The following is a 27,305-nucleotide window of genomic DNA, read 5'->3' as shown; positions in this document are numbered from 1 at the left end:
TATAAAAATACTATAATGAAATATATATTTTATAATTTTTGTTATGAATATACTAATAAATAAAAAAATAAATATTTTGATTTTTTAAAAATAAATATATGGCTGCGTATATTAATAAATAAATATTATAATAAATATGTAAATATATATAAAATATATTGTTATTAAATATTAAAAAATAAATAATGTGATAAATAAATATTATAAAATATTTTATTTAAAGTGATAAATGTTATTAAATATTATTATATATTGTTATCATTTAAATATTTTATGTAAGAATTATTATTTAAAATAACTATGCGAACACATGAATATTAATAATAATAAATATGTTGAAGAAATAAATAGTTTGATAAATAAATATAATTAAATATTTTATTTAATAAATAAATAAATATTTTAATATTTTAATAAATAAATATGCTAATATTTGTTAAATATTTTAATAAATAAGATATTAAAATAAATATGTGAATATTTATTAAAATATTTATAAGAATTATTATTTAATTAATGTAACAGATATATTTTTGTTGATGCAGCCTAACAGAAATTTGTTGGTGCGTAAACTGGATCCGCTACAGACGTAGAACCTGATGGTCGAAAACTACTTACGTGCCACGAGATTCTACCACGTCTCTAGGATTGGGGTGATAAGAGGATTTCACCCCTTATTAGCTGCTCTGGTTGAAAGGTGGAGGCCAGAAACTCACACCTTTGTATTGTCGGTCGGTGAGGTTACAATGACATTGGAAGATGTTGCTCATATATTTGGCCTACCCATTGATGGAGAGCCTGTTAGTGGATGGACAGATAGTAGTGGCGACTTCCTTTAGAGTCAGAGCATCGCGATATTCGATCGTGAACCAGTAGTTAGTCATTCTTCGAAATCCTATATAAAACTGGGTTGGGTTCGACGTATAAGAGATGCAGAGCCATTGGACACTGAGGAGTCCATTAGGAGATACGTCAGATGTCAAATCTTCTGTTTGTTAGGGTCGACCCTATTCACGGATAAGTCGACCGCATACGCCCATGTGAAGTATCTACCATTGCTTCGTGATTTCGAGTGGATCCATACTTATAGTTGGGGTAAGCATGTCTCGCACATCTTTACAGAGCTCTATGCCGTGCATCACGATATGATACAAAGGAGATGAATGGCCCTCAGTCATCACGTACTTATGTTTACATATTTCGGAAACTCCGGGGCATGCATGGCATCGAGATCCAACTCACGCATAAAAGGTGGAACGTACATCGGTTGACTGCTCGAGGGATGAACCACTACATTCTCTGCTGCTACCTCAACTCCCACATCACCATCCTCGTCTTTGTCGCCGGCTTCATAAGTGGCTTTAAAGTCCTCTTTGCTGTCACTATTCATTCCTTCGTACACTACAGCTCTATCATCCTCTATATCTAAATCATTTTGAATCCTACTGTCTCTATGGTTTCAAACTCAACATACAGCTCAATATGTGGCTGTCGCATCTGAGTCTGCCGGTGAATTTGAAACATATTCTGCATACTTGCTTCGTCAATGATCAGCATGGTATAAACTGTATTAGACCACCAAAAACTACAACTGGATTTCAGTATAGAATTATGCTCACTCTCATTAATGTACCGTTCTCCATGCTTTGACAGAGGCCGTTCTGCAGCTCTATTAACGTCATGGTGCATGGAACCACAAATGAAAACAGATTCTGGCACACAAACCTCACTCCCTCATGAGTATTACGTATTATCTCATTGTTGTGATACACCACCAAGTTTGAGGTGCCCCTCATGTGCTGCTTGAGTGAGCCAACAACGCTTTGCCACATCAGCACGCCCCCCGTGCTGACTCAGCACGCCCCCACGTGTTGCTTGAGTGAACCAACCACGCTTTGCCACGTCAGCACGCCCCCACGTGCTGCCTGGTTCGATCAACCAGATCGTGCCACGTGTCTTCCATGCCCCCCACGTGCTGTAGGTAACACGCCCCCTGCGTGTTGAGCTTGCATCTGACATGTCCACCTAGGGGTAATACACAAAGTACCCCTTTTTCTAGCCAAAACACCACCATCTATTCCATAACCAAATTCTTGAACCCTTTGATGATGTATCATTCTTGATTTTATTTTATTTTATTTATTAATACAAATTATTTACATAAAATTTTTCTTTTTTTTGAATAAACTACTAAAATAGTACTCGGAAGTTTGCTCACTGACAAAGCAAACCTTAAAAGAGCAAACGATAAATAAGTCCTCGAAAGATTTAAAAATATAATATAAAGAACTAGATATTAAATATATATTTTAAAAAATAACTTTAAAGATCAAATTTTGATGCATATTTTTGTAATTATTATTAGAAAAATAAGATCTTTTTATCCTTAAATTTTGGTAATTTTTTATCAAATACATTTTTTTAAAAGATTATTGTGAATGACCATAGTTTTTTAAAAAATAAAAAAATCTAGACATCTGTTACCAGATCAAAAAGGAACAAGCGTATAGCTGTATGGAAGTACACAATTAAGGCTAGGTATAAATCTGTAGAAGTATATAAAGTATAGAATTAATGGAAAAATTGGAGAATGTTTACAAAATTTGGATGAGATAGGAAGTTCCAAGTTCACCTGCACAGAAAAGGACTGAAGCAGCACAGAGTAAGAAAATAGAAAAGAAGAACAGAGAGAATGAAAGATATATGCAGAAAGAAGGTTCTCACAATTTTCATGCCATTCTCAATCAATTGCTGCTCCTTCATATTGGCTCCTCACTCCTCTCCTTCCATGTGAAAGTTTGTTAGATCCCTTCTGTTGCTCCCCTTTTTTCTAACGGTTCTCTCCCTCTCACTTGTAACATTACCCCCTCCATTGAAATGGACCTTGTCCTCAAGGTTAAAATTGGGATATTGTGTCTTCATTTCTTCATAGGGTTCCCATGTTGCCTCCTCTCCCGAGGTATTTTGCCACTTAATGAGAACTTCTTCAATCCACTTGCCATCTTTTTTTATCATTCGATGCCCCAAGGTGGTCTGAGCTTGTAATTGATAGCCCTTCTCATCTACTAACAGCGGAGAAGGGATGGTAGTTGGTGATGGGACCCCTTCACACTTCTTGAGCAGAGATATGTGAAAGACAGGGTGGATTTGGGCTGTATTGGGGAGTTCCAGCTTGTAGGCTACCTTACCTATTCGAGCAATGACTGGAAAAAGACCAAAATAACGCATGGATAATTTCTAGTTCTGCCTCAGGGCCACGGATCGCTGGCGATAAGGCTGTAGCTTGACGTACACAAAATCTCCCACCTGAAATTCTAATTCTCTGCGTTTGCTATCTGCCTGGTTCTTCATTCTGGTTTGGGCCTTCTGTAAGTTCAATTTTAAGGAAGCTAACACCATGTCTCGCAGGAGTAGTTGTTCTTGTAGAGCTGGGGGATCCTTCGGGTGGGGTTCATATCGCAATAAAGGAGGAGGGTCCTTGCCAAACACTGCTTTGTATGATGACATGCCGATAGAGGAGTGAAAAGAACTGTTATAGCTAAAAGCCGCCCACGGTAAAAGGTTATACCAGTCCTTCGGGTTCTCTTGCGTATAGCACCGCAGATACATTTCTAGGCAACGATTTAGCACCTCAGTTTGGCCATTAGATTCCGGGTGGTACGCTGAGCTTCTAGCCAAGCGTATACTTTGGCCATTGCAGCACTGCTCCCAGAACTTGCTCGTGAAGACTTTGTCCCGATCAAAGACAATGGACTGTGGCAAACCATGGACACTCACCACATTGCGAAGAAAGACCTCTGCCACTTTTGGTGCTGTAAAATCAGCCAGGAACGATATGAAATAAGCAAATTTTGATAAACAGTCTACCACCACCAATATGACGGAGCAGCCGTGGGCTGGGAGTAAACCGGTGATGAAGTCCATCGAAAGATCTTGTCAAATATGTCTCGGAATAGGGAGAGGTTCTAACAAATTGGCCAGAGGTTGGGTGCTGTATTTGGCCTGTTGGCAAATGGAGCAAGATTTGATGTAGTCCTTCACTGATTGCGCAATGTATGTTCTTCCAATAAAATTGGGCGGATAATCTGGATAATGTTTTTTGCACGCCGCCATGGCCACCCACAATTGAATCATGAAATTCTCGTAACAGGTGTTGTACCAGAGATGAAGAATTAGGAATTACTAATCGGTCAGTCCAGTACCAAAACCCACCACGGTTCTGTAGCTTACCAGAATTCATCTCATCTTCAGAAAATTCAGTTTCTGGCCGAAACCGTTGATGCTTATCCTTTAAGAGCGGTAATAATGCCCAAGAAGATGTAGAGAGCTGCCAAAATGATCTGGACAATTCGTCTGCTGCTTTATTCTCGCACCCCTGCTTGTATTCTATGGAGAAATCATAACCAAGTAGTTTGGCCAACCAGGTTTGCTGTTCTGGTGTCTAAATGAATTGCGTTTGGAGTTCCTTCAAGCTTTTATGGTCCGTGCAGATGATAAACTTATGGCCTAGTAAATAATGTCGAAACTTAGTCACTGCCGCGAGAATTGCCTGCATTTCTCTTGCATATGCCGATTGTTTCTGTGCTGTTGGTGCTAGCTTTTTCGAGAAATAAGCAATGAGGTGACCGTCTTGGCTTAGAATAGTCCCAATTCTAGTTCTAGATGCATCATTTTCCGAAACAAAAGGCCTAGAAAAATCAGGTAAAGCCAATACCGGAGCATGAGAGAGAACCTCCGTCAATTTCACAAAAGCCATTGTGGCACAATCAGACCAGAGAAAACCATCCTTCTTTAGGAGGTCAGTTAGAGGACTCGCAAGGATAGCAAAATTTCGGATGAATTTACGGTAATATCTAGCCAAATCAAGAAAAGCACGTAATTGTTTGAGTGATGTAGGGAGCGGCCATTGAGTAATAGCTTGCACCTTTGACTCGTCGACTCGGACACCTTCCAGTGATACCACATGGCCCAAATAATCAACTTGTGTCTGCCCGAATGAGCACTTAGAAAGTTTGGCAAATAAAACATTCTCTTTCAATATAGATAGCACCTGTCGCAAATGTTCCAAATGAGAGGGCCAATCTGGATTGTATACTAGTATGTCATCGAAGAAAACCAACAAAAATTTTCGAAGAACGGTAGCAAACACCGAGTTCATGAGGCATTGGAAGGTAGCTGGAGCGTTGGTCAAGCCAAACGGCATTACCAACCATTCGTACAAGCCTTGGTAAGTCCGAAACGCAGTCTTGTAACGATCCTCTGGCTTAACACGAACCTGATGATACCCGGTCCGCAAGTCCAATTTCGAAAAATACTGGGCACCGCAAAGTTCATCCAGAAGTTCATCCACGGTCGACATAGGAAAAGAGTCCTTAATGGTCACAATATTTAAAGCTTGAGAGTCGGTGCAAAATCGCCAAGAGCCATCCTTTTTCTTAACAAGAAGGACCGGAGAAGAGAAAGGACTGGCACTTGCTTGTATAATCCCTTTGGCCAACATTTCGCACACAATTCTCTCAATTTCGAATTTCTGACTATGTGGGTATCAATAAGGTTGCACCTTTACAGGTGCCGAGTTGCGCAGCAAGTGAATTTCATGATCACGAGAATGCATCGGGGGTAACCCGTGGGGTGTATCAAAGACCTCTTTAAAGGAGTACAATAACTTTGCCAAATCCGGAGACATGGAAGTGGGCAGCTCTAGTACCAGTCGAGGTTCTTCAGTTATAGGGTGCAACTAGAGAGTATATAATTCCAAAATCTCTTGTGCAGCATGTAAACGCTTGAGATTGTTAAACTGATCTTGAGTAGGCAAGTGAGTCAATTCACCCTACAAGGTCACAAGCTTGTTACCATCCATAAAAGTAATGAACTTCTTCCTATAGTTCACCACATGAGTATCCAAAGTCTCGAGCCAAACATCACCCAAAACAAGTTCCTCAGTCACTATTGGGAGGACAAAAGCTGTGATGAACAGAATGTGGCCTTGAATCATCATAGGCACCTGTCTGACTTTCCCTTCACATTGTAATAAGTCACCATTCCCAACTTCAACTTGAAATTGTGGAGCCTGGTGAATGGAAAGATTCAAATGCTTGGCTAAGGAGGGGTCGATAAAATTATCCGAACTACCAGCATCCATCAAAACTCGGACCTCTCTGCCCTGAACAGTCCCAGAAAAGCGAATAGACCTCTTGGTCGGTCTCCCCGTTAGCACATTATAGGACAAGTGCAAGGGTTCTGGTGTTGTCACTACCTCCAAAAGGCTCTTCTGGCTGCTTAATCTCATGAATTTTCTTCTGACAGTGGTTCATCAGATGGCACTTCTTCCATTGTCTGAATTAGAAAGTAATGCTTGGCTGTACATTTGTGGCCAGGGAAGTACTTCTCGTCGCATGTAAAGCACACCCCCTTCTCCCGTCGAAATTGAATCTTAGTAGTGGTTAATTTGCGCAAGATCCCTATCTTAGTGGGTGTGGGTAGTAAAGGGGCATTTTGTAGTGGGGTGACAGCAGATGGAGGCAAGAGGGGAGGTTTGGGGGAAAGGGTAGCGAGCAATTTTGAATAAGGTGGAGACGAGAGTGAGTTCTGCCAACGTTGGGGCTGTGGTAGAAATTTTTCCTCAAATAATTTGGCCAATGACACCGCATGCCACAGAGATGTGGGGGAGTGAGACTTGACCTCGCGTTTGAGCTCCGGGATTAACCCACCAATAAAACAGTCTAACAACAGGGTATCATCCAATCCATACGCTCTCGCGGCTAGGTCATTAAAAGCATCAAAGTATTTTGTGACTGATGAAGATTGTTTCAGCTTAAATAATTCCTCGCGATGGTTCTCAAATTGCAATGGTCTGAATTGTATTTGAATAGCAGTAGACAGAAAAAGCCAGTCATATACCTATTCAAATTTCTCCCAAGTTTGGAACCAAGTCAGAGCTCTACCTTCTAAGCTGACCGCAACTATGTCGAGTTTCTAATCCTCGAGAATATCATAAATCCTGAAGAATCTCTCAACCCTAAAAATCCACTACAACACATCATCACCGCCGGAGAAGCATGGGAAGTCCACATTCATCTGGCGTGGCGGAGCAAAGACGGAGGGCTGAGCATATGGTTTTGGGGATTCCTCTACTCTTGGGGCTAGGTAGGCCTGAATCGCTGCCAGAGATTGTGCCATCGCCGTGAGTTGTTCTTGCTGGCCATCAACCTGTTCAGTCAATTTGGTGATAGCTGCCTGCATCGATTGTAATCGGGTATTTTCTGTCATGACTCAATGAGAACATCAATTGTTACCAGATAAAAAAGGAACAAACGTATAGTTGTATGGAAGTACACAATTAAGGCTAGGTATAAATCTGTGGAAGTATATAAGGTATAGAATTAATGAAAAAATTGGGGAATGTTTACAAAATTTGGATGAAATAGGAAGTTCCAAGTTCACCTGCGCAGAAAGGGAATGAAGCAGCACAGAGTAATTAAGGCTGAAACTCTATCTTGATTCAATGGATCTTAGAGATACCATTAAGGCTGAAAATAATGCATCCCAGAAGGATAAAGCCAAAGCCATAATTTTTCTTCGTTGTTATCTTGATAAAGGATTAAAAAATGAATATCTCACATTAAAAGATCCTGCAGATCTTTGGAAAGACCTTGAAGAAAGGTATAATCATCAAAAGACAGTGATACCTTCTCAAATCTGATATGTTAGAGAAAACTTTCCCGACCTTCCATGCCTCAAACGTGCTCCTACAGTAGCAATCGAGAAAAAGAATTTAAAAAATATTCTGAGCTAATTTCTTGCTTTCTTGTTGCTGAATGCAACAATGAGTTGCTCTTAAGAAATTATGAAGTGCGTCCAGATGGCGCTGCCCCATTTCCTGAAGCAAATGTGGCAAATTATAACTCCATAAGAGGTAAATGGCAAGATTTTGATAACAAGAAAAATTATGGAAGGAAAAAAAATTATGTTCCCAAAAAAGGATCTCACCAGAAGTGGGATAAAGAAAGAAACAATGGGCAAAGTAAATCAATTGAGGATAAATGATTTCGTTGTGGTGGAAAGGGCCATTGGTCATGTATCTGTCGTACCCCAAGGCACCTAGTTGATCTTTATCAAGCATCCTTGAAAAAGGATGACAAAGGAAAGGAAACAAATTTTGTTTCAAATGATAAAAATTCCACCACTCATTATAATGTATCTAATTTCTTTAAGGATTCTGAAGAAAATTTTGGCTATTTGATCAATGATGGAATAGTTTGATATGTGTATGTGTTTGTTAAGTATTCATATGAATAATTTTACTGTGCATGTACTTCTACTCATTTTATTATTATTATTATTATTATTATTATTATTATTATTATTATTATTTGTCTTTGAAGAAAAATGGCAAGGACATATTTTGAAGATATTTGCCTTGCGGATAGTGCAAGCTCGCACACTATTCTTAAAAGTGATATATATTTTACCCATCTTGTGCCAAAAGAAGAATATGTTAATACTATTATTGGCTCATGCAATGTGATAGAATGCTTCGGAAGAGCTATAATTTTGTTTCCTGGAGGAACAAAATTTATAATAAATAATGTACTATTACCTACCAAGTCTCTGAGGAACTTGTTGAATTTCAAAGATATTCGCCGAAATGGATATCATATTGAAATAATGAATTAGGGAAATCATGAGTATTTATGTATCACAACTCATGATTTAAATAAAAAGGTTATATTAAAAAAGTTATCCTCACTTTCATCTGGGTTGTATTATACCAAGATTAATGCAATTGAATCACATGCCATTGTAAACCAGAAGTTTACTAGCCTAAATGAATTCATAACTTGGCATGATAGATTGGGTCATCCGGGAACAACCATGATGAGGAGAATTATTGAAAACTCTCATGGACATTCACTAAAGAACTAGAAGATTCTTAAATCTAGTGAATTTTGTTGTGCTGCATGTTCTCAAGGAAAGTTAATTTTAAGGCCATCTTAGAAAAAATTCAAGGCAATATATGTGGATCTTTTAGATATTTTATGGTCCTAATAGATGCATCTTCGAGATGGTCACATGTGTGCTTATTATCTTCTCGCAACCTGGCGTTTGCGAGATTACTGACTCAAATTATTCAATTAAAAGCACAATTTTCACAAAATCCAATCAAAGCAATTCGTTTTGACAATGCTGGTGAATTTACTTCCCAAACTTTTGATGCTTATTATATGGCTAATGGAATAAGTGTTGAATATCTAGTAGCTTATGTTCACACACAAAATGGGTTAGCAAAATCACTTATTAAATGCCTCTAATTAATTGCTAGACCCTTACTTATGAGAACAAATCTCCCAACCTCGGTTGGGGTCATGCTATTTTATTTGCCGCAACACTTATTCGTTTGAGGCCAACGAGTTACCATCAGTTCTCTCCTATGCAATTAGTTTTTGGTCAGCAGCCAAATATTTTCCATTTAAGAATATTTGGGTGTGCGATATATGTTCCCATTGCACCATCTAATCGCACCAAAATGGGACCCCAAAGAAAATTGGGGATATATGTTGGATATGATTCTCTCTCTATAGTGAGGTATCTTGAGTACAAACTGGAGATGTATTTAAAGCCCGGTTTGCGGATTGTCATTTTGATGAATCAAAATTTTCAACATTAGGGGGAGAGAATAAGCTTCCTGAAAAGAAACTTAATTGGAATGCATCATTATTGATGCATTTAGATCCTCGATCAGGGCAATGTGAACTAGAAGTTCAAAAGATTATACATTTGCAAAGAATAGCAAATGAATTGCCTGATGCATTTTTCGATACAAAGAGGATAACCAAATCTTATATACCAGCGGAAAATGTCCCAATTCAAATTTGTGTCCTAGTCGGACAAATAGCCACTGAAGCAAATTCACGCTAGAAGCGTGGCATGCCTGTCGGTTCCAAAGATAAAAATCCTCGAAAGCAAAAAGAGGTAAATACTATTCCTGTTGAAAAAGACATAGTAGAGACACCTGCAATCGTCCAAAATTCTGATATAGTTTTAACGCCAGAAGACGTTCAGGTACGTGAAAATTGTGAAAATGACGAGATCTCGATAAATTATATCTTTTAAGGAGAGAAATGGGACCGAAATAAGACAATTGTTAATGAAATATTTGCATATAATGTGGCATTAAATATCATGCATGAAAGTAAGGATCTTGAGCCAAGATCAGTTGAAGAATGTCGATAAAGAAATGATTGGCCAAAATGGAAAGAAGCCATGAAAGCTGAGTTGGACTCACTTGCAAAACGTGAAGTCTTTGGACCTGTAGTCCGTACACCAGAAGATGTAAAACCTGTTGGATACCGATGGGTATTTGTGAGAAAATGAATTGAGAAAAATGAAGTTGTGCGCTATAAAGCCCGACTTGTGGCACAAGGTTTTTCACAAAGACCCGGTATAGATTATGAAGAAACGTGTTCCCCTGTAGTGGATGCGATAACATTGTGTTATTTGGTCAGTTTATCTGCATATCATAAACCGCATATGAATTTAATGGATGTAGTAACAGCCTATTTATACGGATCATTAGATCGAGATATCTATATGAAAGTTCCTGAAGGACTAAAGATATCTAAACCATCCAATGAATATTCGCAAGGGTTATACTCAGTCAAATTGCAAAGATCTTTATATGGTCTAAAGCAATCTGGACGAATGTGGTATAATCATCTTACTGAGTATCTGACCAAAAATGAATTCAAGAATGATGATAGTTGTCCATGCGTTTTCATAAAAAAATTCGCATATGGATTTATTATAATTGCTGTGTATGTTGATGATTTAAATATCATTGGAACTTTTGAAGAGATTCCAACAATTATAAAAACTCTAAAAGAAGAGTTTGAGATGAAAGATCTTGGAATGACTAAATTTTGTCTCGACCTGCAGATCGAGCATATAAAAAATGGGATCTTTATTCATCAAACAACATACACAGAGAAGATCTTGAAAAGATTTTTGGATAAGTCACATCCCTTGAGTACCCCAATGATCATAAGATCTTTGGATGTGGAGAATGATCAATTCCGTCCTAAAGAAAAGAATGAAGATATCCTTGGTCCTAAAGTACCATATCTTAGTGTCATTGGAGCACTAATGTATCTTGTTAATAATACACGACCCGATATATCATTTGCTGTGAATTTACTAGCAAGATATAGTTCCTCTCCAACCAGAAGATATTGGAGTGGAATCAAGCAAATCTTTCGATATCTTCATGGGACAGTTGATATGAGATTGTTTTATCCCTATGGATCCAAGTCATAATTAGTTGGCTATGCAGATACTGGATACTTATCTGATCCACATAAAGGGAGATCTCAAACAGGATACCTATTCACATATGGGGGTATAGCTATATCGTGGAGGTCCATGAAACAAACGATTGCTGCAACATCCTCTAATCATGCCGAAATACTAGCGATTCATGAAGCTGGTCGCGAGTGTTTTTGGCTCAAAAGTCTGATTCAATATATTCTGTCATCATGTGGACTGATTGATCATAAGATAGCTCCAACTGTCATGTTTGAAGATAATACGACATGCATTACTCAACTTAAAGGCGGATATATCAAAGGTGATAGAACAAAGCATATTTCTCCTAAATTCTTCTTCACTCATGATCTTCAAAATCAAGGGACAATTGATATCCAACGGATCCGCTCAAGTGATAATCTGGCAGATTTATTTCCAAAATCACTCCCAAAATCCTCCTTTGAAAGATTGATACATGAGATTGGGATGCGCTGATTTCGAGACATTAAATGATGTCGGCAAGAAGGGGAGACTGTACTCTTTTTCCATTGGTCAGATTTTTTCTCAATGAATTTTTCTTGACAAAGTTTTTAATGAGGCAGTCCCCATCACTAAAGGATATTGTACTCTTTTTTCTTCACTAAGATTTTTTTTCACTGGATTTTTCTTTAGTAAGGTTTTAACGAGGTAATAATCCTAAATGGTCATCCAAAGGGAGTGTTGTGATAAAGATGGATGATCACGTATGACTTAGGTGGATATCATTCTCAAGACTGAATGAATCTCTTTACAAGACAAAATCCAATAAATGAAGATTGAAAATGGAGTCACTTTACATATATAAATAGCAGACATCGTGAGATGTATTTTACACACACAATAATATAATAAAATATTCTTTCCTTCTTCCATATATTATAATAATAATTTTTTCTTTTCTCTATCTATCCAAAAGTCTTAAATTTATAATATATTAGTGATATAATAATCATCTCTATTATATTAAAATAACAATTGTGGTGAATATTATTACTAGAGTTCTATATTTATATTTTTCTATTTTATATTTTCTTATTCTTTTATTTATTTTACAACAGTGTTGACTGTTTTTGGTGCTAGAAAAGATCTGGATATATGCAGAAAACGACGTCGTATGAAGATGTAATCCCGCGGCGACAAACGGAAACCACCTTCCATGTCTTGAATCCTCTTTTCTCAATTCCGTTCTTCTTCGTCGTCTTCTTCTCTCTTTGGCTACTACTCAATATAAATAATTATTTTGAACAAAAAAAAAAAAAGCATTCAAACCCGCAATAAAAACATGATCTTCAGATAGCATTGGAGTGAGTCACCTCAAGAAAAAACCCCAAAAAAAAGTGAAAAAGGGGAAAAAAAAAAGAAAAAAAATGAGAACTTTCAGAACCCCATTTGCAATTCTAGTGTGATTCTTATTGTTGGATTTGATTTTAATTCAATCTGAAAAGCTACCAATATTTTTCTCCATCAGTTACCGGAGCAAAAAATCCAAACCTTCCCTACCTCCCTCCACGTTCTTCTTCTTCTGCACTTTGAAGTTCTGAATTTTCAGAAAAGTGGTTGCAAAAAAGGAAAAAAAAAGGTTTGTAATTATTGTTGTCAATGGAGAGCACTAGCAATACCAACACCAACACCAACAACAAAGAGAGTAGTAGTAGTAGTAGTGGGAGGGTTCGGTTGTCAGAGGTGGTGGCAGATTGTGTTAAGAGGTGGTTTAGGGATACAATGAAGGAAGCTAAAGCTGGAGATGTTAGCATGCAGGTCTTGCTTGGTCAGATGTACTGTAGTGGTTATGGTGTTCCCAAAGATCCCCAAAAGGTACAGTGTCTTTTCTTCCTCCTCTCAATTCTTTTTTGTGCATGCTTTTTTCTTTCTTTAGATTAGTTTTGATACATTGTACGAAATGTGTTGCACTATTGATCATTAGGATATTAATGTTATCATATAGAATCATATACTGTGATATTTGAGTTAGTTATTACAAGAGTCATCAAACACTTTGAATGATAACCAAGTGATAGGCATGCTCGAGTTGCTCGTACCATTTTTAGAGATCTCGACTCTTGATTCGAATCTTAGGGATGAAAAAAATACTGTGCTTGGAGTGACAATGACAGTTCTTCGAGCCGGATCAGTTGGATTTCTAGTAATAGGGTTCAGATCCAGATAGTGTTGGCAAGAAACTTCAAATGATGTGACAATATAACGATTAGTTGGATTTGTATATTTTTGTTTTTCAGTCTTTGTTAGTCTTTTTATCTGTACATGGATTCACCAGATTAGGGGTTTTGTAATTTGTGGGTGTTGGGCTTTGGTGTTGTAGGGGATAGAGTGCTTGGAGCCTTAAACAAGCCAACCCTGTTGTTTTACTTTAATGTGAAGAATAAGTTGGAAATCAGAAAGAAAAGGAGCATGTAGCTCATTTTTTTGGTCTTAATACTAGTGAGGATCTGTAGCCAATTGTACACTAGTGTATTATGGTTGAATGCATAGGTGTGTTTGTACTTTATACACATTTCTAGGATAACAATGTAAAAAGTTCCATCATGGAAGTAAGTTACAGCTTGATATTTTTATCCCCCTTTTTGGGGCAAGGGATAGAGAGTTGTCATAATATTAGAACTCATTCATTTGTTTTACCACATTATTTAGGTTTTAACATACACAAATATGCATTTAGTTTGTATGCACTATTTGTCCAGATCATAAGTTGTAATGTTGAAAAGATATTTTCTGCCCTTCCATTAGTTTATTCATAAAGAGCAATGGTGTAGCTATTGATGATAATTAATAAATTAAACCATGCGTGGAATATGTGAACTTGCTTCTTTGTTGTTGACTTTCGGTTTCCAAGACTGATGTTATCTGTTGGCAATTAAGGGAAGAGTTTGGCTGACCAGAGCATCAAAGACTCGTTCGTCTGTTTGGAAAGTTGGTGATAAGCGTCCAGGTAAGTTTTCTCGGTTCTTTTTTTTGTCGGCAGCTTCATTTTATTTTCCACTATTTAAGAGTTTAGTTGTGAATGTACTTTTTTTTAATGCATCTTTGTTAGGTTACAATGCTAGTGACTCTGATTCTGATGAAATGAAGGAGGATTCTTAAGGAAATTTAATTTGTCTTCGTGTCTGAAATTGTGAAAGGTGAGTTTATTCCAATTTCTGATGGCTCTCTTATGTGACTTAGGCTTGTGACACTTTTGACATCATAATGAAAGAAATTGCCACATGTTGTGTCTTGTATGTACTTTGAGTCAACTCTTATAGGAATTCAAATATTTCTGATGGGAATCTAACACACCTATCTTCTTATTGATTGTTTCATCTCATATTATGACTACAAAATTATCAGCATAACAGCTTTCTTTCTAGACTTAATTTGTTAGACAGTCATACAAATTCACCTCTTCCTTCTTTTTAATACATAAAAGTAGAACTTAAGGTTAAATGTGGTAGACACTACTTGCTGATTAGGTTTAGCTTCAAGATGTTGCTAAAAGCTGGCTTTGGAATATCTTGTTAGAACAACCTCAAGTTTCAATCTTTCTTTTTTGTGTTGTTAGTAAAGCCTTATGTTCATGTCGTGTACATTCACCTTTTACGAGATTAAATGTTTGGGGATGTATACATTTCTGGATCTAGGTCTAGCCTTACTCACACGTTTTATCAGAAATTTTCTTGAAGTAATTGGCATGTTGTTTTGCCAAGTCCCGATCTAGATGGAAGAGGCGTTTCAGGAATTACAGTTGTAACCTGTCACCATCTTACTTGTAAAGTTGAGGGGAAATAAATTAAACTAATAAAAAATGGTAGGCGAGGTCTAGTTGATTCGGCATGCGGATCATCCTCAATCTCTCTTTATATCCAAATTGACCTAATTCAACAGTATTCAGAGAAAAAATTTCATTCTGGTTTTGTATACATAGGTGATAGTGCAACTTAGATAGTCTTGGCTTATCTGTTACCCTGTGGATATTGGATAATTTAGGTTAGTTTATAACAAAATGTGGATCTCCAAGAGTGTTTACCTATCATAACCACTGTTATCTATTGCTTATTCCAATAATTTTGATTAAATCTGAAATTTTTGACTTCCTTGTCATCCTTGTCCAGTATGATACTTTTTATTAAGCATATTTTGTTCTTTTATACATTGGATGTGATGAAATGTTGTACTTTTGGTATCGAGAGAGAGTTCTTTGTACGCGCTAACACTCAAGTACCTCATACCAACATCCACTGCATCACCCAGAGATTTTGTTGTGGTCTCTATTACCAAAAGCTCAAACTCTTATTTTCCACCCTTAAATGGAGCTGGATGTCCTCAGATCCCGACTTTTATGTGCACAAATGATATAATTCATTTCTGCCATCATGGAACCTTAATCCAATTTTGATAGTGGATATATAAAACCTATGTGAAGTACTAGTAGGATCACTTGCATAGGATTCATGTTTTATGTTTAAAATAGATATACACACGAAATCTTCAATTTCGAATGAACGAGTCAGTCATATTTAGGAACTGTTGGGACACTATTGTTGAATTACAAATATGGTGCATTCATGGCCTTTTAATATTCATACAACAACAAGAACAACAACAACAACAAAGCTTTATCCGACTAGATGGGGTTGGCTACATAAATCAAGCGACACCATTGAGCTCTATTATATATCATGTCTACAATGAGACTGTTTATGCATAAATCATGCTCTTCTTGCTTGTATTAAATATGAGAGATATGTTATGAAGCATCTGGCAAAGATGTCTGAAGCAACAATTTCTTGTTTGTAAGGCAACTGATTGCAAGAAATATGAAAAGAGAAGAAAGTGATTCCACCATTTGAAGTTGGAATATTTAGGGTGTGTTTGGTTTGCATTTTCATTTTCTGTTCCCATTTTCAGTGTTTTTTGTTTTCTAGATTTTGTGAAGGAAAAAGTGAAAACAATGAAAACAATAAAATCCTTTTTTCTGTTTTCACCTCCTGTTTTCACTTTTTTCCTTCACAAAATTCAGAAAACAGAAAATAAAAATGCAAACCAAATGCACCCTTAATTTTTGGATAGAAGGGCAGGTCCTGAATTTGCAGTGTTGTTAATTTTCGTTCTATTGTTACGATTCCAAATAGTATGAATGAAGTTATCAATAGCAAGTTTTAGTTAAGAAAGAAAGGTTAGTTAATTAGTTACAATTGATTAGTACAAAGAAGTGATATGGTAGTGGGAATAGTCTCTAGGCAACTGTGGAGCTTCTTATGAATGGTTTTCACAACTAAACTCCATAGTGGTTCAAAACAGTGGTTGCATAATCATGGATACTAGAAAGATTAGTACTATATAGTTGCATATCACTCCTTCTCAAATGGTAAATTACACTTTTCTCCTTTATGGTTAGACAATGTTACAGACACTTATCTCTAAAATTGAGGGCAACACATCCAACATCTTGTTTTATGTTAAGTGTTTCACTAAAGAATTGTGTTATTTGCATTACTCTTTTAGTACACTTCTATAAATCCCTTTTATTTTTGGATATAAAAGTAAGAATTTAATTTCGATGCATTGTCAGTGTAAAGTAGTTTTACACATGCATCCAATTACGTAACACCACATCAGTAAAAATAACTACCTTTTACATTGACCGCGTGAATGGTCATCCAAAAGAACAAATGTGATTGTACGACTATGTAAAACGCTTTACACTGTTAATGCATCAAAATTAAACTCATAAAAAATAAATACTAAATACGGTTAGTTTCTCTCTCTTTCTTTCTTTCTTTCTTATTCATTTGTTTTATTATTATTTGATAACATTTCTCTTTCTTGGTGTATTAATGTTGTGTTTTGTTGTTTTGTGAAGGTCTCTCTGGCATTCTCATCCCATTGTGTATGTTGATGTAACTTAGTTTACCATGCCATATATGGTTTCAATTTTCGGATGATTTGTTTATTCCTTTTGGTTTATGAAAAAAGAAGGGGAAAAGAATAGTCAAGGAAAAGAAAATTAATGCTCCTAGTTTGGAGGACAGGTGTAAAAATCATTCTGGGTTATGTGGTTAGGACTTTAATTACCCAGCAATTTACTTAAATATAAGTTTTTTTTTCTGTTAATTATATAATTTTGTTGATTGTTGAAGGTTGTCCGATTATATATATGTTCTATTATTGCTCCCTTTTCTTTTCATCATTTACAAGTTGTAGCTTCCTCTAATTTTTATTTTTATTTTTTAATTCTTGGGGGCGTGGGAGAATGCTGTAGAAGTTTTAATTCTTTTGTTTAACATGGAAATGTCTTCAGAACAATTAAATAAACTTTGAATGATTTGAAAATACGACAAAAAAAAACAATAAATATTATATTTTTTACAAGTAACAAAAAAATTTTATATTTAACAAATAGCTTATTTATTTGATCTAAATTTTTGTAGCTAACATTTGAATAAATATATAGAAGGTCTATAAAAAATTTCGGAACAAAATTTAAACTCTCAATTTTTCTTTTTATTTTGAAAAAAATATTGTCATTGGTAATAAATTTTTCTTTTAAAAATTCATTTAACAAAAAATAATTAAATTTTAAGCATGAAATTTAATAATGATCGTAAAAAGTTGCATCAAAATTTAATTTTTAAAGTTTTTGTTTAGAATATATATTTAATTTAATATCTAATTCTTTTTGTGGCATTTTTTAATTTTTGAAAGCTTATTTATGGTTAGCAATTTTTTTTTGTCAGTAATATGATATTAGTGTACTCTTTTGTAAATTCAGAAAGTCTAGTCATAACTCATAACTCATTAGTAGTCTAGCTAATAATAAAAAAGCAAATACATTAGTTCATGCCCAGAATTATTGGCTTATCAAGCTTTAAGCGAAGAAATTAGTTGATTAACAACTATCATATGGATAATTAATCAATTATTGGCAATCTTAACGGATACTTTTGCTAATTTCTTATTTCAAGTATTACTTCCCATTCAGAATCTCTATAAAAGAATACCACCTCAACCAACTATACATGACACCGGTTGATTTCATAAAAAATAATATAAATAAATCTCCAAATAAGCAACAATATTTTTGTATTATTGTTAGGGTTTAGCTAACCGAGAACATTAACATTTTCAACGAGGGTTTACCGGTTTAGTGTATTTCATGAAAATATTAAGAATATTAGTTAAGGATATTTATGTAAAATTCTTACCGAGGATTCGTTAATATCATTATAAAACTACAATATCTTTATTTGTGTGGCCGAAATTTTGCAACATAATATATTAACTGAAAATATTAATTATTTTTAAAACTACGTTTTGAAATTTATTATGAAAGCTATGATCAAATGTTAACATTGATTATATAAGGACTATCAAACTCCTTAACAAAATAATCGTACCGTAATAAATTTCTATTTTCAAATGATAACGCAAAAGGAAAAATTATATATGTATTAAAAATCAATTTGGGTGGGTCGATTGTTCCCTTTAATTAAGTGTCAAATTACATTTTGGGTATGTATTAATTCATTAACGAGTAATAGATTAAGCATTAACATGTTGGGTTGAAATAAAGATACAGTAATATATATATATATATATATATATATATATATATATATATCATATTTTAATGATAAAATTAATATAAATAAATATATTTAGAGTAATATTACATGTCTATTAAATATTATTATTTTTTATCAATACTTAATCAATAATAATTTATGTCTATATTTATAAAAATATTACATTTATATTTACTAAAATTTTATATATATAAATCAATATAATTTGTACTTATATTTTTTAAAATTTATAATATAAATTAATATAATTTATTTATTAAAAATAATTTAATATTTATATTAATTAAATAATAATAAAAAATATTAAAAATTACTGACAATCTCAAGAATTTCTCATATATTTATTATTAATATCAAATAATTAGAGTATATTTTAAAATGGAATATATACAATTAAGTGATGCAAAAGATTCTTTTTCCATTTAAAATCCATGACAAGTCAACACTCGGGAGTCGTGACTCCACTTTCATTGTCCATATTCAAAAATCAAACACTTATGTTACAATATAGCTGTGACGATGGTTATGTAGCAAAATTCCAGAAAGATCCATGAACTATGATAACTTTATGTCACATTTATTTTATTTTGTTGTCGTTATTAAGATGCAAGGTTATCGTTTACGTGACTTCACTTCAGATCACACATGGACTTGTTCTTTGTCTCATTCTCACTCAGATCATACCTATAAATTAAAAATAATTGCTATGGTACTTAAACATATTTGCTTAATTTATTATATAGAGTTAAAAATTAATATTTAATTTAAAAATATAAAAATAAATCATTATTAAATATTTAAAATTTATTATAAAAAATAAATTAGACAAAAATTAAATACCAAATTATAGATACTATAAAATTTACCTAAATTAAATATGTTACCCCAACTATTACTTTAATTCTATTTTATAACAATTCAGTAAAATCAGCTACCTTAGTCCAACTTATTATTATTATTATTGTGATTTATTTCTTTAATTTAATTTTATATTTGAAAATTATTGAACTGCATGACACTAATTAAATGAATATAGCAAAAGTCAATGTTGTACAAAAAAAAATATTTTATTTGTGTCATATTAATTTAACATGATTCAATTATTAAGATCAATATTTCGATCAATGACGTTTATAATGAGTACAATAATCTTTTACATTAAGGTACATCTCTTAGAACCACAAAAACAATTACATATTTAATGAGTTATAATTCAAATGATATAATTTTTTTTATATTTTTTAAATCTTAAGAAGTCACAAATTCGAGTTTCCTTATCTTTAATAAAAAAAATACAATTACATAATAATATCCCCGTTATGTGAGTTATGCATATTTTTGTTTCTATTCTTTACTAAAATAAAAATCAATAACCCATCCCCCCTAATAATAATATTAGCTACATAAATTAAATGTCGTCATAATACCTTATTTATACATATACGTGCTTACCTTATTTATACTATTATAATAAGTTAATTTCTAATATATGAATATACGGTCATTAATATTTTTTTAAAATAATTAATAAATATTAAATAAAATAAATTTTAACCGTTTTTAACTAATATTTTTTTTACCAATATACAGGTTTGTTATTTTTTTTGTTTGTAATAACTTTTGGCACCCGCTTTAGAACAACAACCTTGAGCACAATTAAATTAATTACATTTATTAATATAATAATAAGTAACACATGATGCTATGCTAAACCGCCAAAATGATCAACTTATTGAATGATAGAAGTAAGAACCTTATTGACGAAAAACTCAACACATACACATATTAACGACTGAAGCTAAATTCATGGTGGTTGGTTAGGAATTCGCCACTTGGGACTCGTTCGTGCATGACACATCTGTTAGTCGAAGGGTTGCGGTGTGTAAGATATGGAAGAAAACGTGGCTTTGAGTTTGAGGGAGCCTCTTATGGCACCACCACATCAACACCACCACCCTTCTTCTTCTCTCATCACTAAATTATATTTTGGTCACTTCTTAGCAAGATGGGGCACCAGGTTTTTTTTTCTTCTATTTTCATTATTGCTTTAGTTCTTAGAAGAGATTAGAGAGTTTAATTGGGACTAAACTCTACTAGTTTTGACATTTGAATTGAAATTGATTCTCTAATGGAACAATAAATTTATGAATAGAATATGAGATGCTCTTTTCGAATCTCGATTTATGTTTAAGTGCACGACTGAGCTAAATGACAGTGACTAACCTAATTAGTTAATTCGTTACATTATTGAATCAATGTATTTGGATATAATTTGTATTGATGTATATCGATTCAAGAATCTATCAAATTTTCACGAAGGAGTGACTCGCATGATCACTAAGGTGGTTACATTAATGCCTTGGATTTAGATTTTCAAAATCATTGGTGCAATGTATTTTATTTTTCAGCATTTTCTAGTGAAACTAATTAAGAGAAGGTGTTTATTAATTCATTTCTTTTATGGCAGGATGTGGGAATTCTCTGTAGGTTTGTATATGATAAATATATGGCCAGACTCATTGCTCTATGCAGCCATATATGGTGCTGTTGAATCTGCCTCCACCGCGGTTTTCGGCCCTATGATCGGAAAATGGCTTGATAGGTTATCTTATGTCAAGGTAATTTTCCGGCCGATATAGCTATGTCACGCTTGTCACTCTTTTGTGTATCACTTGGATACGGTATCTAAATACATTGATATAAAGATGAACGAGAAAATGATACTTAACATAATTAACAAAGCCTTTTTCCAACTAGTTGGGGTCGGCTACATGGATTAAAGACGTCATAGCATCCTGTCCTTGCATTGGGATGCGACGAAGTTTTACATTGGCTGTTGCAGGCCTAACACAATCCTACATTGATCTAAAGATGACATTGCATCCTGACCATGCATTGGGATGTGATACAAGTTTACGTTGGTTGTCGCAGACTGATCTTTTTTCCCAGACTTGAGACCGGCTATGTAAACATAGGCCGAGTTATGAACAAGAAAATGAAAGTAATGGATACAAAGGAACGGCAAAAAGAATTTGATATATGTTACATTTATATTGAAAGTTTCTCAAAAGTGAGTTATGAACAAAAGAAGATAAACAAGTTTATATGTTACAGGAGTTTCTTTAGTTATTTGAGTTTGTTCCATAATTTTTCTACAGGTTTTGCAATTGTGGTTGGTGACACAAAACCTCTCTTTTGTTATCGCTGGCGTCGCGGTGATCACATTGCTTGTCTCTTCATCTTTGAAGTATACAAATTTCTTAGTTTTCATACAGCTGGTTGTGTTAATCAATGTCTGTGGAGGCATTAGTGTGCTTTCCACGCTCGCCGGAACCATCTTAATCGAAAGAGACTGGTAATGTTATTAACCCTTTTTACAGAGGAATGTTCTGTTGCCTTAAATCTAGTATTGATGTTAAGGATCTTAGATCTTACATTCTTAATTTTCTCATCATTTTCTATGCAGTAAAACTGTTTGAAAAAATGTCAATGTGAGAAAAAGAGGTATATTTTTACCGTAGTTTCCATTGTACAGGTTGTTGGTTATATCAGAAGGTGAACCACCGGAATTGCTGACAAAAATGAATTCGGTTACAAGGCGCATCGATCTAACATGCAAGCTTCTCGCTCCGGTTATAACTGGCTTCATAATAAGTTTCTTGTCGCTCAAGGCATCGGCTATAACTCTAGCACTCTGGAACACTGTATCTGTTTGGGTGGAGTACTGGCTTTTCAGTTCTGTATACAATGGAATTCCAGCTTTGAAACAAAGTAACCAAAGAAGGGTGGCAAAGATTTTACAAAGTGATGATGAGGAAAGGAATGAAATAACTTTGGAAGGTAACTCATCACAAGTGGATGATATATCAAGAAGCAAAAGTTTTTGTGAGTGGATCTCAGAGATACCTTATGTTGTTGCATGGAGAGTTTATTTGCAGCAAGAAGTTGTCATTCCTGGAATAGCTCTGGCTTTGTTGTTTTTCACTGTGCTAAGGTGAAATCTCACAAACAATTTTTGTAGGAAAAAATTTTATAAGGGTATATAGCCTTCATTTTCCTTTTTCACTAAAAAGGGTCAGTAAAAGGTTTATTTTTTAGCAATTTGTTGTTTCCGTTGATGTTTAAAGTATTTTACCAATTTACAGAAAGAGTGAAAAAAGGATGGCTCAATGCACTAATCTTTTATTTGGTGAGGTTTTAGGAAGATAAAATCATAGAATTTTATCTTCATTTTGCAACTTCGTCTTTTTATCTATTTATGAAACGGAAAAATGACAAACAGAATTTTTTGTCTCCCTAAAATGAATCTCTTTTGCACTCTAAAATTTTTTTACCTCAAAGCATTATGCTAGTTGCTAGTTAGAAATATTTTACTCCTCTTGACCAGCTGAGATGTTTATTTAATTCTTTACTCAATAGCACTCTTGGAGAGTTGTGTTTCCAATTCAAGTATTCAACTATTGTGAAATAAATGTTTGATTCATCAAAGAAAAAAAAAACTGTGTTAGCAACATCTCTCTCTACAGTGTTATATAGTATATATCATTCATTGGACAAAGTCATCAACACCTTGAGAAACATGCATTCTATATATCACTGATGAAACACCAATTACTTTGTCACAGCTTTGGAACTTTGATGACAGCCACATTAGAATGGGAAGGCATACCTGCATATATCATTGGAATTGGAAGAGGAATAAGTGCTGTAATTGGAATTGGTGCAACAGTTGCATATCCTGTGCTACAATCTCAGATATCAACTATCAGAACTGGACTTTGGTCTATCTGGTCTCAGGTATATTCTTACCAATACTTAAAAGTGTTCCGTATAAATGTCATGTTCTGAATGGTTGTCAATTATTATGGTCTTTGTCTGAACCAATGTTACATGTACCATCTTTGTGCACACTTTTTACTTTTGGTTTTAAAATGGTTGATAAGAAGTGAGAGAAGATAAAAAATTTATCTTTTATTCCATAAAAAGAAAAGATATACAAGAGAGGTGTATATAAATGGAGATTCTGTGGTGCTTTTCAAATTCTTGTCGAATTTGCCTTAACATGGACCCCACTCTTTTATGTTTGTGTTAGGCAACTTAGTTGTATGCACCTTTAGCAATAACCGCACATAAAAAGTGTTGCAAACATCATTTTTCCTTTGTTTTTGGCATCCAATCCTAACATACTTTTAGACGAATTCACAAATTTCATTGGACCACATGTCCTCAATACTATATACTAGGATTCTTCCTTGCGAGGACTCATACCGGAGACCACTAGGAAGGAAACAAACTTATTTACCACTCGACCAATTCAGTGTTGGTGAATAATTGTAAAATGTTATTCCATTTGATTTCACTATGAACACGCGAGCAAATTAAAAATAACTGTTATTCTTCTTTTAAGTGTAACTACTCCTGTTGATCTTTGTTGTGAATGTTAATATACAATTTGAATGCAGTGGACCTGCCTCTTACCATGTGTAGCTGCCATATGGATCCATAGTGGAAATATATCATCATATACTTTGATGGCAAGTGTGGCTTTATCTAGGCTTGGGTTGTGGATGTTTGACTTATCTGTACTTCAACAAATGCAGGCAAGGATATCAGCGACCCCCTATTCTCTGAAATTAATTAGTACAACTTGCACTTATTTAAACTACTAAAAGAGATTTAGTTCCTAATAAATTGGTTTTGGTTAATGTTCATGTAAAATTTGGCTTAAAATCATCTATAATGAAGATATGTCTTTTGTATTCTTCTGTCATCAAAACCGAACTAGTAACTGATGTGGTTAAAATACTAGGTTAATATTAGGTCACTAGTTTAATAGTTGAGTCACTAATTAAACTAGTTGATCTGATAATAATTAAATAATTCAATAAAACTAGTATATTCTCTAAACCTTGTCTATTTTTCTATAATGTAAATGTATATAATAATAACAAATATGAAATTAGTCATAATGGTAAGTATTTTATTTTCTAACTAAAATTATAAGTCTTGAGTTCAAGTCTTACCAATAACATATTTTACTTCTCTTATATTCAAGATAGTAGATTTTAAAATATTAAAATTGAATAGATACATAGATTATGGATAGTTTAACCGAAGTTTTAATAATTGTCTCGAGATGGAAAACTTAGAATTTTGTCTCTATTATCTTATAAAAATGTGTTTAGTGTGGCATCTAGGTTTAAGTGCATGTCTTTTGATGAATAGAAGCATAGGACAGGTTCTCTAATTCTTCATTATCATCTCCATTATTCTTAGCCTGAAATTTTTCTTGTTATGTAATTTTCTTAAATAGGACCTTGTTCCTGAATCAGATCGTTTGGTTGTTGGAGGAGTTCAGAATTCACTTCAAGCTGTCATGGATTTATTGGCTTATATTATGGGAATCATAATATCGGATCCCCAGGTTAGTTATTTTCACTGCTATAAAATAATTCATGCACATCCCTTAAAATGTGTGTTTTCTATTAATTTTATTTTGGAATAGAAATTGGCACTCCTATTTTGGCAAGGTAAAAAAATTATGTTTAGAATGACATTACTGAAAATAGAAGTAACTATTATTATTCGTTTGTTTTTCTGCTTTTATATATTTGATTCTAGCATGAATTGATTCTATGAACCAAATTAGTTAGATTTATATTACAGTTGATTATCAGGTTGTTATGGTGTGAAAAAATTTATATATTTAGAATTTAAAATTGCTAAATTCTGACTCATGAAAAACTAATTCAACTTTTAGCTATCTGATGGCATGACTCTATTGCTACCTATTAGGATTATGTTGTGGCCAATTTAGATAAACATATTGCAAAAATTAAAAATTTTTCACAATACTATTGACTTTGGCCTAACAATTTATTTCTTCTTAGAATCTTTAAAACCAGCTGTTCTTTTATTTGAATCTGATGCTTCACAGTTGTGAAAGTTTATCCTTATTAATATTTCCAATTATAGCAGCTTTATAGTTTATAGCTTATGTATAAAGCACAGACACTTTCCATTTATTGAACACGATACTCATCAACACTCGTCCGACATGCGTGTCTTTTGTGTCCAACCGTGTCTTAATAAAACCTAAAAGATTTTTCTCTGCTTGAACACACCTACCATCACGTATCCAGTCTTATTTTTAATATGTATTCTTGAAATGAGTTTAAAAATAATATGTATTATTATTTAGTAAAATTAAAAATATTTTAAATATTTGATATAATTTAAAAAAGACATTAAAAATAGTTAAAAAATTAATTTATCAAAATATCATTATAATTTAACTAAAAAATAATTTATATTTTATAGATATCTAGTGTCTTTGTATTTTATAAGAATTTAAAATTCGTGCGTCCGCATATTGTATGATTCGTGTTAGTGTCCGTACATCATAGTAGCTTCTTATGGTGAGTTACTTGTTCAAAGAACTTTTTTTCTATTTACAAAGAATCTGATGCCTCATAAAATGTTCTGATCTTGTTTCTTTCTTCCTTGTGTCTTAGGACTTTTGGAAATTGACTTTATTGTCATATTTGGCTGTTACGTTGGCTGCTCTCCTCTACTGCGTCCACGTGTATCGCGTGCGCCGGCATTTGTTTCACTTCGATCGGATACTGTGGGTTAAATATTTCATAAGAGTAGCATCTTAAGGAGTTATTTCATAACTCTTTCAAAACAGAGATATGAAGATATTAGAAGATACAAATTGTTTAGAGAAAGAGACAGATATAATATGAAACAGACAAAATATATTTGTTCGGTGATAAAATTTGTCTAATTTTCTGTCCGTTAAAACTAACGCAAAAAAATAGATGTAATGTTTTTTTTTTTTGTTTCTTTCTTTGGACATTTATTAAATATAATCTAAATGAGTTAATATTTTATGTACATACATTGTAGGAGACATTGTGTCTATTTACACACTATCTACTGGTAGATGGGATTTTGACCTAACCTAAATAGAGTCAATTTTTAAATTGTGGTGATTGAGTGATATTGCTATTAAGATTATCCAGCTATATTAAGATCATGCTTTCAGTATTAGTATTGTCTCGGTATTTAAATTTAAAAACTGTCTAAATTTTACAAAGAAATACTTTTAATTTATTTGAAACAAGATTTAAGTATGTTAAAAAGTTGGCTTTTTTTTATGAGAAATTTTCCATATACAAGCATTTTTTTATACAAGTCTTTACAAGTTATTATATTACAAGTTATTATATTAACGCGCTTGAACGTTACTGCACGTTCTTCTTCCTCTTCCTCTTCTTCTTCTTTTCTTTCGTTTCTTACTTTCTCTTTCTCCTTCTTCAACCGTTACTGCACAATTTTACTGCACCGTCTTCTTCTTCTTGCTGCACATTCTTCTTCCTC

General features: G+C 33.8%; 3 protein-coding genes across 5 annotated transcripts; 2 read left to right on the top strand and 1 right to left on the bottom strand.

Annotated features, from left to right (window-relative positions):
- Positions 1-2,772: 2,772 nt before the first annotated feature.
- Positions 2,773-3,228, bottom strand: LOC140177385 (uncharacterized). Its single transcript, XM_072210478.1, has one exon. It carries the CDS (start codon positions 3,226-3,228, stop codon positions 2,773-2,775), a length of 456 nt encoding a protein of 151 aa, XP_072066579.1.
- Positions 3,229-12,374: 9,146 nt separating this feature from the next.
- LOC112751333 (uncharacterized) lies at positions 12,375-17,509 on the top strand. Its single transcript, XM_025800428.3, has 4 exons — positions 12,375-13,155; positions 14,218-14,287; positions 14,390-14,477; positions 17,198-17,509. The coding sequence occupies exons 1-3, from the start codon at positions 12,940-12,942 to the stop codon at positions 14,437-14,439; spliced, it is 336 nt and encodes a 111-aa protein (XP_025656213.1). The 5' UTR covers positions 12,375-12,939; the 3' UTR covers positions 14,440-14,477; positions 17,198-17,509.
- A 3,109-nt stretch (positions 17,510-20,618) lies between these two features.
- LOC112751319 (solute carrier family 40 member 2) lies at positions 20,619-26,819 on the top strand. 3 transcript variants are annotated; one of them, XM_072220435.1, is made up of 9 exons: positions 20,677-20,937; positions 21,388-21,538; positions 21,678-21,990; positions 22,079-22,275; positions 22,456-22,914; positions 23,546-23,717; positions 24,383-24,520; positions 25,234-25,344; positions 26,435-26,819. In XM_072220435.1, the coding sequence occupies exons 3-9, from the start codon at positions 21,811-21,813 to the stop codon at positions 26,579-26,581; spliced, it is 1,404 nt and encodes a 467-aa protein (XP_072076536.1). In that variant the 5' UTR covers positions 20,677-20,937; positions 21,388-21,538; positions 21,678-21,810; the 3' UTR covers positions 26,582-26,819. The 3 variants fall into 3 exon arrangements, with proteins under 3 accessions (XP_025656199.1, XP_072076536.1, XP_025656203.1); XM_025800414.3 differs by lacking the exon at positions 21,678-21,990 and having other exon boundaries at positions 20,619-20,937; XM_025800418.2 differs by lacking the exon at positions 21,678-21,990 and having other exon boundaries at positions 20,933-21,262.
- The last annotated feature ends 486 nt before the right edge of the window (positions 26,820-27,305 follow it).

This window comes from Arachis hypogaea, chromosome 2 (assembly GCF_003086295.3).
Source record: "Arachis hypogaea cultivar Tifrunner chromosome 2, arahy.Tifrunner.gnm2.J5K5, whole genome shotgun sequence".
Lineage (NCBI taxonomy): Eukaryota > Viridiplantae > Streptophyta > Magnoliopsida > Fabales > Fabaceae > Arachis > Arachis hypogaea.
The sequence above is the reverse complement of the archived record's forward strand: the minus strand, read 5'-3'. Positions and strand labels throughout refer to the sequence as shown.

Coding starts and splice junctions, on each gene's coding strand:
- LOC140177385 (XM_072210478.1), bottom strand. CDS start 3,228: ATGCGTTATTTTGGTCTTTTTCCAGTCATTGCTCGAATAGGTAAGGTA.
- LOC112751333 (XM_025800428.3), top strand. CDS start 12,940: ATGGAGAGCACTAGCAATACCAACACCAACACCAACAACAAAGAGAGT. Junction 13,156..14,217: donor TTCCCAAAGATCCCCAAAAG/GTACAGTGTCTT, acceptor TTGGCAATTAAG/GGAAGAGTTTGGCTGACCAG. Junction 14,288..14,389: donor AGTTGGTGATAAGCGTCCAG/GTAAGTTTTCTC, acceptor CATCTTTGTTAG/GTTACAATGCTAGTGACTCT.
- LOC112751319 (XM_025800414.3), top strand. CDS start 20,810: ATGGAAGAAAACGTGGCTTTGAGTTTGAGGGAGCCTCTTATGGCACCA. Junction 20,938..21,387: donor TTAGCAAGATGGGGCACCAG/GTTTTTTTTTCT, acceptor CTTTTATGGCAG/GATGTGGGAATTCTCTGTAG. Junction 23,718..24,382: donor TTTGGTCTATCTGGTCTCAG/GTATATTCTTAC, acceptor ATTTGAATGCAG/TGGACCTGCCTCTTACCATG.